Consider the following 13,127-nt stretch of genomic DNA (forward strand, 5'->3'; position numbering starts at 1 on the left):
ATGGTTTTTCTGCAGAGGCCTGGGCGTTGGAGGATGGTTGAGGGGCCCCCAGAAGCCCCACTCATTGCCCTTGGAGCCTGCCGCAGCTGTTCCACGTCCCTTGCGGCTAGACCTGGGCAGGCTGCCTGGAGGTGCTGGCCTTTGCCCAGCAGCGTGGGGAGCCTGGCCTAGCCCAGGAGACCTACACCTTGATGAGCAACAACCTGCTGCATGTGCTGGGCGACCCACACCTCTACCGGCAGTTGGAGTGGGCCCGACCGGGAGCACATCCTAAGCCTGCGGACGGGCCAGGCCAGGCAGTGCTGGGGGTCCTTGTGCTGCCCAGACTCTACCAGGTGTGCCACTCAGGACTCAACGAAGAGTTTCTTATGGCGAGGAGGCGCCTGCAGCTCAGCCTGCACCTCTGCCTCATCAACCGTATCTCCATGTGTTCAACACTCAAGAGAACAATTTGGTGGCCCCTGACCCAGGTGCCGGAGGAGGCCCCCTCCGGGGCTGTGGTCTCTGCACCATGCACAACTACCTATTCCTGGCAGGTGGCATCCGTGGCTCTGGTGCCAAGGCTGTCTGCTCCAAAGAGGTCTTCTGCTACAACCCTCTGACCAACATTTGGAGTCAGGTTCGGCCCATGCAGCAAGCCAGAGCCCAGCTCAAGCTGGTGGCCCTGGAAGGGCTGCTGTATGCCATTGGGGGCGAGTGCCTGTACAGCATGGAGCGCTACGACCCACGCACAGATGCCTGGACCTTGTGTGCCCCCCTCCCAGCAGGCACCTTCCCTGTGGCCCATGAGGCTGTGGCCTGCCGTGGGGACATCTACGTCACAGGAGGTCACCTCTTCTACCGTCTGCTTAGATACAGTCCTGTGAAGGACTCATGGGATGAATGCCCTTATAGTGCCAGCCACCGGCGCTCCAGTGACATGGTGGCACTGGGGGGATTTCTGTACCGCTTTGACCTGCTGCGGGGTGTGGGCGCTGCAGTGATGCGCTACAACACGGTGACAGGTTCCTGGAGCCGTGCTGTCTCCCTGCCACTGCCTGACGCTGTCCCACTCCGCTGTACTGTGCTGGGCAACACCATTTACTGCCTCAACCACCAGGTCACTGCCACCTTTGTAGTCTCTGAGGGGACTGCCCAGTTCAGGCCAAGGAACTGCAGCCCTTTCCCCTGGGGAATAAGGGGATCCTCTGTCCATTCATCCTGACTCTGCCCACTGAAGCCCAGCTGCAGAACTCACTTCTGAATGCCAGTAGAACTACACTCCAGGGATACCCTTCATCTGGGGTTCTGAGGGATGTGGGGCATGGAGAGGGGGTTGGGGTGAGAACATTCTGCTCCTGTTTCTGGGACACCTTTCCCTCTACATTTATCTCCTGCTGTAAAGATAGTCACTTATTTCTGGAGTGAGATCCCTTCCACTTCCCGCCTCTTGGACTCAGGCCCCTCACCCTGCTGGTTCCTGCCCCAGGTCCTTACCTGCTTTGGATGCCTCAGCTTGCTCCCAGTCTCCTGTCTGGGCTGGGGACTCCTGGCCCAGAGCCAAGGAAGGAGATGATGGAAGCTTGTTTGTGCTCCCTGTGTTCGTCAAGGTAGAAGTGGAAGCAAAGAGGTCCCCGGGAGATGCCTTGCCTCTGGGACTTTGCCATTCTGAGGCTTCTGAGGAGCCTTTTGACTCTTTCCTCCTGAGTCTGATTGGGTGTGGAACCCTTGCCTGTGCAGCTGGGTCTGGAAGCCCTGCACAGGGCCCTGCCTAGACCTGACAGGACTGCTTGGCTCCCTCTACAACCTGCAGGTCTCTCTGCCCCTCAAGACTCCCATCCCCGTTACCCAGATCTCCCTCTAAATAAGCCCCCTTTTAGCTGTGTGGACTCAAAACAAGATGTTCCCCCCCCACCCCATTAACCTCGTATATAAAGAGGCCTAATGGACACCTGTCTCTCAGGAGAGCTGTGAGAATGTGATCAACAGTGGGCCACCTAGCAGAGTGCCTGGGGTACACAGCATGAGGAATGACGTGTTTTCTCTCCCTACCCACTTTGAAGCCCACGTTAGCGGGTAAATAAATTTGATTGAGTGCTGCCTGTCCCAGCACCTGACCTGATTTGCCCTGTCTGGCTCTTTTTTCTTTTTTCCTATGCTCAACACCACTGCACCAAATGTTCACCCACTGAAAAGACTCTGCATCTTACCCTTGTCTTGCCTTGTTCACAAATTACAGCAGGCAGCTGGGTGGATCACAGCACAGGATAGAAAGGGTCCTTGGGTTGTGCTTGAAAATAAGTTTATTGAGAAACAAGTACTGTGCACACAGCTATATATCTGGGTCACTGGCCCGTCTCTGTGGCTCCCTGTGCATGATGGATGGCAGCGTGGATGAGCAGCAGGGCCTACTGCTTGCGCTTGGTCTCACTGAGCAGCTCTTGCCAGTTCTTCTCCATCTCCTCCTTGCAGTTGAGGAAGGCGTCCTCCAGCCGGCGCATGGACTCCGCCAGAGTGGGGTTGGTGCGCATGACCACCATGTCATAGGCCATCCAGGTCGCCTGCACTGCAACAACCAGACAGGCCCAGTCAGGCCACAGGTGGTGCTGCAGCTCTGGGGGACCTCACTCATACTGCCAGGGGCTGGACCCCGCTGGGACACCCCATGTTCCAAGGAGAGAACGCTGTTGGCCTGTAAGCTACAACAGGGCTCATAAAACACCCTGTGAAACCTCCTTCCTGCAAACAGCAATAATGACACGTCTTAATTTCCAGTCTTAACTTCTGGATTCATCAGCCCATGACGTAAAAGGCTGGAGGCCAGTCTGATGTGAACTGGGAGGAAAACTGGCGCAAACCACAGGTCCTTGCCATACACAGTTCACAGCTGGTGGCTGCAGGGCAACCCTCCCCAGGAGTCACATGCTCAGGTAGGCCGGCTGTTCCCAGGCCTACAAGTCCTTACTCTCATGTTTCTTCATGCCTCAGTAGCTTGGGGTCCCTGTCCACCTGCAGCTTGCACCTCTGCACTTTCATTAAGACTCAGGCCAGGGCTTCTCCTGGGGAAGTTCTGCTGCCTCCCCTGTAAGACACCTTGAGTAATCACACTACTCTTTCCCTCTGAGAGCAACTTGAGGGCAGTGTTCCCTGGACCTCCAGGTGAACACATGCTTCTTGTGCAAACTCAGTGGAAGTATGCAGAAACCCCAATTGCACTGTGGCTCTGCATTCTAGAATTGCACAGAACAAAGGTCACCCCTTCTGCGTGACAACCCAGCACAGTAGATCGCTCTCCTTAACACTCCTCTTTGTTGAGTTTGAAAAATGCTGGATACTCTGAGAAGATATGTTTTTCAAGGAAATTAACCAAAGAGGATACAGGAAGCATGATTAGTAATAAAAGTACATGTGTCTCTCACACCAACAAGGTCAGCCATGTGGCACACTTGAAGTTTCACAAAGTAACATCTGTTTGGTTAGGGAAAATTGTTAGAAAACATATGTGTAGTGTTTCAACAGAGTTCATGAGTCTAGCAAGTATAGGGATTCTTGACTTTTGGAAGCCTGAGTGGCCCCTTGGGACACTTCTTATAATGTAGGCTGCTATTCCCCACCCCACGCAACCCATGGTGAGTCTTGTCTACCTGGTTGGGAATGGTACCCAGGAGCCTGGATGCTGTACACATCCCGGATAGATCTGGTGCAGGGAGTCTGCATACCACCCTTTCACACCAGGGACAACAGGTGACACATGGACCAGGTCTGCAGAACAAAACCAGCTTCCCCGCTCTCCACTTACTGGCCCTGTGGCCTTGGATATGGAGTCAGACTTGCAACATCAGTTTCTACTTCTGCAAAATAGAGACCACTTCCTGATCATGGCTTGCTGTGAAGATTAAATGGGTGACATACATGAACTGCCAAACACATGTGTCATAGACCAAGTGTTTGTCCCTTCCAAATTCACATGTTGAAATCTAACCCCAAGGTGAAAGTGTTAGGAGGCAGAGGCTTTAAGGAGATGAGTGCTCATGGGTATGGAGTCCTCATGAATGGGATTGGTGTCCTTACAAAACAGACAGAGAGCTTGCTCTCCGCCATTGAAGACACATTGAGAAGACGTCTGTCTGCAAACTAGGAAAAGGCTTCTCACTAGCACCAGACTGACTTCGCCTCCAGGACTCTGAGAAATAAATGTCCATTGTGTCTTTTAAGCCACCCTGTCTATGGCAATCTGTCACAGCAGCACAAAACAATGAAGACAGAAATTGGGGCTGGGCACAATGGCACATACCTGTAATTCCAGAGGCTCAGGAGGCTGAGGCAGGAGGATCGCAAGTTTAAGACCAGCCCCAGCAACTTCACAAGGCCCTAAGCAACTTAATGAGACCCCCTCTCAAAATAAAAAATAAAATAGACTGGGGATGTAGCTCAGTGTAAAGAGTCCCTAGATTCAACTCCCAGTACAAAAACCAAAAAAAAAAAAACCAAAAACCAGAACACAAAAACCAAAAGCTCCAAACCAAACCCCGCCCCCCAAAAAAACCCAACCAACCAACCAACCAAACAAACAAACAAAACCAACAAACAAAACCAACCAAACCAACCAAATAAAAGCAAATGGCCAATTGTGGTGGTGCACACCTGTAGTTTCCAGCAACTTCGGAGGCCCAGGCAGGAGGATTGCAAGTTTGAGGCCAGCCTGGGCAACTTAGCCAGACCCTAGTCTCAAAAACAGAAAGGGCTATAGTCAGTGATAAAGGGCTATAATCAGGTACTGTGGGTTTAAACCCCCAGAACCACCTGGTGGGGGGAATACAAATGACATCTGGAAGTGTGGAAGTAACTCTGGAATTGGGTAGTGAGTAGAGGGTGCAAGAGCTCTGAAGTGCATGCTAGGAACTGACACAGCATTACCATGCACGGAGCTTTAAAAGTAATTCTGGTAAGTGCTCAGAAGAAAAGAGGAATTTAGAGAGAAAGCCTCCTTCTTAGAGAACTCATAAAGATCAAGAATAGCCGGCGGAAATACAAATGGTAAAGCCATTCTAATGGGGTACAGATGGAAATAAGGAACAAGTTATCAGAGACCAGAGAAAAGGTGATCCTTGTCATGAAGTGACAAAGAACTTGGCTGAATCGTGTTTGTTTTCTAGTGTTTTGCAGAAGGCAGAACTTGTGAGCAATGAGATCGGATATATATTTAAGGATATATATTTGCTCAAAGAAAGAAGAAACTCTTATTATAAAAACTAATTGAGGCACCCAGGGTAGAGAGATGGATGAGAAATCAAGATTGGTGTAGGTGATCTTCCATAGGAGCTAGAATTTTCATGTGAGAGGTCATTGTTGAGGTGCCCCATCCAGGACTCTTGAGGCTTTTGGTGCAGAGCAAGAGTCATATATCCAGCTTCTCTACCTCTCTGATGTTTCAAGAGTCAGTATTCGATATAGGGTGGATTGTTTCCTCCCTAAATTCATCTGTTGAAATCCTAATTCCTAGTACTTCAGAAAGGGACTGTATTCAGAGATCATATTTTTAAGAGGTGGTTAAGTTAAAATGAGGTCATTGGGATGGGCCCTAATCCAGTATGAGTGATCCTGGTAAGGAGAGGAGATTAGGACACAAACAGGAAGAAAGGGGCCATCATGTAAGGACATAAGGAAGAGATGGATGTCTACAAGCCAAGGAGAGAGACCTCAGAAGAAACTAACGTTGCCCACACTGCTAGCCCCCAGCACTGTGAGAAACGAATTTCTGTTGTTGAAGCTGCCCAGCCTGCAGTCCTTTGTAGGGCAGACCTACCAACACACTGGATCTCACTACAGAGCAAGGTCTGCTTCTGCTGCTCTGGCTCCTGCTCTCCTGGTAGCTTTGCTCTGGGTTTTGCCTTCAGCATTAGGACACTCGTTCCCAGCCTCTCACCATTGGAGTCCCAGCTCCTGCATGACTTGACTGAGGTCTCTGGTTGAGCCATGCTCATCTCACTAGGTTGATGGTACCATGCACAATTTGGGCCTTGTATGAAGGCTCTCAGTCAAAGAGGGTAAGTGGGGGCTGGAATCCAAATTAAAGTCCTCTCTTCAAAATATGAGGAGATTGCATTTGGCCAGGGGCCGGGAGTGTGCCTTTTTCTAATTCATTACAAAGAATTTTTTCAATCATCTACCCAGAAAAAGCAGCATCTTTTTTTCTATTCATATGGAGGTGCACTATCATCTAGCAGAGGACTTATTAGCTATATTTAAGTTTCCAGGGTGTGGGCATGGGGGAATATCTCGGGAACGCTTACCTTTTGTGGGACCAGTGATGCCTTGAAGATGTGTTCTATCTAGATTTTGTTGGTGAGGGATGGAAGGATCCTGCAGCATCCCCCTGCCCCGGCTCCCTGAGCAGCTTGGGATCACAGGTGTGGCCCACCCTGGCTAGAGCTCCTTCACAGTCACAGCAGTGCAAGGCTGTCGCTCCTCAGCGTGTGCCTTTTGTCCTCACTAAAACTGCTCTCTCCAAATCACCAAATGACCTCAGTATTTCCAAAACCAAAGGGATGTATTGATTCTTGTCTCCTCCTGAACCGTCTCCTGTCTTGGCCAGCATGGTGCTAGTCTTCCAGTTTCTCTGTGCCTATGAGCATCTTTCTTCTCCCTTATGGCGAAACACCTTTGTCTACTTTTCCAATCGATGGAGCTTCTGGGGTTGTGTCTTCAGGCCACACTCTTCACTATGAACCTACTGCATGGTCAGTATCACCCACACACTGGGAAAAGGAAGGTGGTCAGACCTTTTGAGGGTCATTAGACTCAACTTACACTATCCTGGAGATCCAAGCTTCACTGTGGTCCACCAGTCAGATAGAGGCTATGGAGCCAAGTGGTCAATGGGTGTCAGCTCAGGTCTGTCTCACAGGGGTCATGGGTCTCTGAACGCCCCCTGTGGTTATTCTCAGTTTCAGGATGCAGAATTGGAATAGACATACTCAGTAACTGGGAGAATCCCTACATTGTTCACTGACCCATGAGGGCTATCATGGTAAGAAAGGTAAAACGGAAGCCAAGCAGGACCGCCTCTCGCTACAAGAGCAGCAGACCAAAGCAACTGCATTCCTGCACACCGCAGGCTTTGACCACCATTAAAAACCTGAAGAGTGGGAGACATTCCCACCACATCCCTATTCAATTCGCCTGTTCGGCCTGTGCGGAAGATGATCTCAGAGAATGACAGCAGATTATCAAACTCAATCAGGAGGTGACTCCAGATGTGGTTTTGTTGCTGGAAAAAATGAAGAAATGAACACATTCCCTTGTACCTGGTATGCAGCTGTTGATCTGGCAAGATTTTTTTTTTCCTTCTCTATACAAAGACAATCAGAAGCAATTTGCCTTCAGATGATCAGGCCAATAACACATCTTCACTACCCTTGATCAGGTCTATTAACTCCTCAGTGGCTAGGGTTTGGATCCGTATGAAAGGCTCTGCCACCAGCCTATGGCACTACTGGGAGGAGGCAGAATCTTTAGGAGGCGATGCCCAATGGAAGGAAGTCGGGTCACTGAAGTGGTGCCCTTGGAGGGGACACTGGGACCCCAGCCCCTTCCCATCTTTCCTCCTTGCATCTGGTTACCATGAAGTGAGCAGCTTTGTCCTACCACAAGCTCCCTGCCTGATATTCTGTCCCCGACAGGCCCCAAAACAATGGGGACAATGGTCCAGGAACTAAAACCTCAGAAACCATGAGCCAAAATAACCTTTCCTCCTTTTAAGTTGATTTTATCAGATATTTTGTCACGGTGGTGAGAGGCTGACTAACACACCAGTTGGTACATTATACTGGTGATATTCTGCTGATTAGACTGAGAAGCCAAAGAAACCAGATACCAGAGTGTGTACCATGTGGCTTCGTCTGGGCCATGCATGTCAATTGTTAAATGGTGCTGGGGATGGAGGTGGAGATGGGCTCAGGGCCTCACTAAAGGCTGAAGCTGGCTTTGAATTTATGATTCTCCTGCCTCAGCCTCCTGAGCTGCTGCAATCCTAGCAATTTAGGAAGCTGAGGCAGGAAGATCATAGGTTCCAGGCCACGCTAGGCAACTAGGTCTCGTATCAAAATAAGAAACAAAAAGTTTGGGGGTGTAACTCTGTGGTACAGTGCTGCTGAGTTTAATTCCCAGCACAAAAACAAAACAAAACAAAACACCCTCAAAATAAGGCCATGTCCTTAGGTGCCCAAATTATAAACTCAGTTGATTATAGATTTCAAATATTTTTAAATTCAAATTAATACTTTATTCAAAAGGTTCGTTTTCAAAATAAGAGCCCGACAAGTCTCTATAGAAGCTGCTTCCCACCTGCTGACAATGCTGTGCAGACCTGGCAGCTGGGAAATAAGGAGGCGTTTCTCCTCAAAGCTCTGATTTCAGAGTTCATTGTTTTTTTGATTTCTGGGTTTTGGTTTGCAGTTTTATTGTTAAAAAAAAAAAAAAAAAAAGGCAGCATGGTGGCAGACTTGGCCCACAGTACAGGATACCAGAGGGAGGAGGCGTTCTCTGTGGGATCCTCGGGTGCTCGCATGAGGACTCCGGTGGACTTAAGGAAGAGCTTGCTGTGCCTGAGGACACAGGCTCCTCTACTCTAGAATAAGCGATAATTGTGATGGTCTTATTTTGACACCGTATGATCAGTCTTTTTTCTTTCTTTTTACTGGTGCTGGGAATTGAACCCAGGGGTGCTCTGCCCCGGAACTGCACCAGAACCACGGCCTCCCGATTTGCCCAGGCTGGCCAGGAACTTCTGTCTGGGCTTCCTGAGCTGCGGGGTCATAGGTGTGCTGCACGGCCCCTGCCTGCTCCTTGGTCTTCACGCAGGTGTCAAAGACCACGGATGGGTACACACAGGCAAAATGGGCTGCACAGATGGTTCTCCTAGTTGGTAAAATTCCTTTTAGATTTTTGATCCAACATTACTTCTTCAAACCCAGATTTCTGCTTTCATTTTTAACACTGGAAGGAAATGGAAAGAGGTGGCACAGCCCTTAGAAGCTTCTTTGTGGCCAACAGTCTCCACAACCCAGTGTGTGCTTCGCCCTCCATACCCGCAGGGCCACCGGGCTCTGCAGGCCCTGAAGCCTGCAGAGTGCTGAGACCAGGAGAGGCTCAGACCTGGCGGCAGAGGAGTCTTGAGAGTGCACTGGCCAGTGGAGGGTGTCCTGAGCATGCTGTCCTGGGTCTGTTCTCAACAGCCTGTGTCCCCCAGGCTGACAGCCCTCGCGGACTCCTCTGTGTGCCGGAGGGCCTGGGGGTTACTCCAGCAACAAACCCAAAGACTGCCTTATGCATCTCACCCAGAGTTCTTTCTCAGACAAATTTCTGGCTGGTTTCTCTTTTCGCCTCCCTTCCCGGGTTGCTCATCTGCCTTGGCTGGTCTGTGCACAGTGCTGCAGCAGCTCTTCTACACTCCTGGCTCCTCCCTTGCTTCCCTTTAAGCTCTCCATGCAGTGCAACTTTCTGCAATCGCTGCATCTGTCTTCCTTAGTGTCCCCTTCACCTACTTCAGCAGGTAACCTTGTTGTCACTAGTTAACAATTCTTTACGTTAGCTGTCCCCTCCATTTGCAGCTGAAGTTTTGATCTCTGGTCAAAAACAACTCTGAGTTATGAGTAGAGATGCCCTAGAGGTCCACGTACTGCTGGGCGTGATGGCACCTCCCAGAGACTTGGAAGGCTGAGGCAGCAGGGCTGCAGCACAAGGCCAGCCTCAACAACATAGTGAGACCCTGTCTCAAAATAAAAACACAGAAATGACTAGGATGTAGTGCAGCTCAGTGGAAGAGTGCCCCTGGGCTTGATCCCTGGTGCTGAGAGGAGGGAAGGGCGTGGGCAGAGGACCTTTACTGAGGTGGGAGCAGGAGGCTTGGTAGCTAGGTCAGTGAGGGGTCAGTGCAGAAAACAGAAACCACTCCAAGGGTCTAAAGCAGAGAGGGTTAGCACAGGGAATATCACAAGACTTTTGGGTGGGCTGTGGTTTAGGAGGCGAGCTGGGCCCGTGGGACCGTTGTTGTGAAGAGTGGCTTGGCGTCCGTGACTGACAGGAGCCTGAGATGGAAGCTGCCGCCTTGCTGCCCTCACTCCCTCCCACACCTTGTTGGTGGCAGCCAGCACAGGAGGAGCGTCAGTCATTTCTGCCTTCCCATCTCACATAGAACAGTAACAACCTCACCCGACTCCAAGGGAATCTGCATACTGTGATTTTAAAATAAGCAGAATGGAAGCTAAATGCCACTGACCCTATCCAGAACAGGTGGAGCCCTTCACCTGCGCAAGCAGAAGCATGAAGCTGGGACACACAGGAGAGCACCTGACATCCAACACGGCAAAATACTCAGGGAAGACTGAGAGCAGACGACAGACCAAATAGCAGACCTCACCACGGGAAGAGGAAAGCGTGGAGATCTCGGAAGGGCTGAACTGTTGCAGCCAAACTCCTCCAGATTCCTCCTGGTGCTGAGGAGAAAGGAGCGGAGAGATGTGTTCCAGAGGAGGGTTTCGAATCAAAAAGCGAGAAAACCCAGGGAACTTCAAAACAAGCAGAAAAGCCCAACTCCTCCAGAAAGTCAGGACTAGGGGTAAGGAAAAGCAGGGTAAGTTAGAAGCAGTGAGTTTCCAGAAACAGAGGAACAAGTCCTTACACTAAATGTGAATGGCCACAGGTGCTGAGGTGGGCCTTGGGCAGGTGCGTGAAGCAGTCACAAGCCATGATCATGAGTGCACTCATGGTTTTGGACACCATCTTTCTGGGGCTGGGTGTGGTCAGGCTAGAGCACTTGCCCATCATGCACAGGGCCCTGGGTCCCATCCCCAGCACAGGGAGGGACATACATTTCTGTGGGGATATGTTTTTCTGTCTTTGAAATCTATGTAAAAATAACATTTGTGTCCCTATGTGGTATGTTTTTCAACTGATATATTTAAAGGGTTGCATGTTATTCATGCAAACTCTGGAAAAAGGGGTGAATGCCCTAATTGTTCATTTTTCTTTCTTTTTTCCAATACTGGGAACTGAACCCAGGTACACTCTGTCTCTGAGCAGTATCCCAGCATTTTTGTTGTTGTTGTTTTTTGGAGACAGGGTCTTGCTTAGTTGCTGAGGTTGGCCTTGAACTTGTGATCCTCCTGTCTCAGTCACTGGGATTACAGGTGTGCACCACTGCACCTGGCTGATTTCTTATTTTCAATGATTTAACTGTAGCCTTTGAAATTCAAAATCATATATTTTTTCTTTTCTATTCATTTTCTGCTTTTAACCGTTTTCTTTTCTTTTTGCTAGCTAAAAAACCCTTTGTGTCAGACACTTTTGCCCATTTTTTCCCAGCTTCAGGACCACTGGTGGCCTCTTCTTCCGGGAGGGCCCTCTGCCTCACCCTGCTCAGGCTTCCAGGGAGAACCTTTGATTGCATGGTTTATTCCCTCTCTTTTTCCTAGACGGACTGTGTTGAGAAACAACCAGTGTGACAATACCTATCCTGTGGCATTGGCCCTCCTCCCCCTCCCCTCCCCTCCCTAGGATTATGAGGCCATGCACAGGTCTCTGCCCGTTTAGTATTCCTAGGGACCCAGGCTTAATTAACCTATTTATCAGTCGTCGATTATAGGAGCATTGAAAGTTATGGGAATGGCTTTTCTCTAAATGTGGTTTTAGTTATTGGTGGTAGTTTTTGATATACCGATCATTCTTATTGTCATTGATTTAAAAATAGCTTGGCTATTAAAAATAAAAGTGACGTAGACGTTTGTGCTCAGGTTTTGTGTGGATGCACGTTTCCACTTCTCTCTGAAAAGTGCCCAGGAGAGCTGCTGGCTGGAGTATGTACGTGCGTTTCCGCTTTGAAGAAAGCGCCCAGATGCCTTGCAGAAAGTTTGAACCGATTTTCACTCTCGCCTGGCACCGTAGCAGATTCATCCCTTCGAGGATAAAGATAGTTCATTTTCGGTTTATAGCAGACAATGCCGGCTAGTGAGGGGAGGCACAGTGCGTGTCACAAATTAATTTAAAGCGTGCCTCGAGTATGCTTTTCACGGAGGAGAAATGTAATGCAGTTTTAAAACAACCACTTAAACGTCTGCAACCGTGGAGACTCACGGACCCTCCTGGGGAACGCCACGCCGCGCACCACCGCCAGAGGGCGCGCTCGCGCGCTGCGGCCCAGGTGTTTACCATCGGTGGCGTTTTTTTTGATTAAATTTGTCCAAGAAGAGATTTTGGATTTTTTTGGTTGTTCATTTTGTTCTTTTGCATAGATTTTAAAGCAAACACGCAAGGGGCGTGTGATATTTTTGACTTCATCAACTTTACCAACCAATATCCTTGGAAGCACCTTCTCCCTTAGATGTTTCTGAGTAGAATACAATGGGTTTGATTTTCTCAATTGACTTTTTATTTTTCAGAATTTGATCGCTGGTGTTGTCAAGTGATTCCTCCTGGAGGTCCCAAGTGTAGGGTTTGTGCACAGCTCCTTTGGCTGTGGTGCCTAGCCGAGAACAGGCCCCTCTGGGCCGAGCTGATCTGTGGAGGCACAGCAAGGCCATGGTTTCATGGGTTTATTTCCATTTATTTCTTGATTATATTTATAGATGTCTATCCTTATGCTAGCACTTATTAGTGTATTTTTTTTTTCAGTTCTGGGGATCAAATCATGCTAAGGTGCGTGCTCAATCACTAAGCTATATCTCCCACCATACTGTATTTCTTTATTTTGCAGTACTGGGTGTTATGATCTAGATATGAGGTGTCCCCCAAAAGCCCATGTGTGAGACAATGCAAAAAGCTTAGAGGTGAAATGCTTTGGTATGAGTGCCTTAACCTAATTAGTGCATTAATTCCCTGATAGGGATTAACTGGTGGTAACTATAAGTAGGTAGGGTGGCTTGAGGGAGTAGGTCATTGGAGCGTGACTTTGGGGTATATGTTTTGTTCTTGGTGAGAGAAACCTCTCTCTCTGCTATCTGGTGTGATGTCCTGAGCTGCTTTCCTCTGCCACACCCTTCTACCATAATGCCTCACTTTGGGCTGTAAGGAATGGAGCTGGCTGTAGGTAGACTAAGATCTCTGAAACTGTGAGCCTCCAAATAAACTGTTTCTCCTTAAAGTTGTTCTTT

At 49.3% G+C, this 13,127-nt stretch overlaps 1 protein-coding gene and 1 pseudogene across 2 annotated transcripts; one reads left to right on the plus strand and one right to left on the minus strand.

The window, feature by feature from the left end:
* LOC306661149 (kelch domain-containing protein 7B-like) lies at positions 1-1,887 on the plus strand (annotated as a pseudogene). Its single transcript has one exon. The product of its transcript is annotated as a kelch domain-containing protein 7B-like (transcript).
* A 388-nt stretch (positions 1,888-2,275) lies between these two features.
* LOC306661150 (synaptonemal complex central element protein 3-like) lies at positions 2,276-2,960 on the minus strand (the record flags this gene model as incomplete). Its single annotated transcript, XM_079139935.1, has 2 exons — positions 2,276-2,593; positions 2,945-2,960. 2 exons carry the CDS (start codon positions 2,958-2,960, stop codon positions 2,388-2,390), a joined length of 222 nt encoding a protein of 73 aa, XP_078996061.1. The 3' UTR covers positions 2,276-2,387.
* Between the last annotated feature and the right edge of the window lie 10,167 nt (positions 2,961-13,127).

This window comes from Sciurus vulgaris (assembly GCF_902686455.1).
Source record: "Sciurus vulgaris genome assembly, chromosome: 5".
Classification (NCBI taxonomy): domain Eukaryota; kingdom Metazoa; phylum Chordata; class Mammalia; order Rodentia; family Sciuridae; genus Sciurus; species Sciurus vulgaris.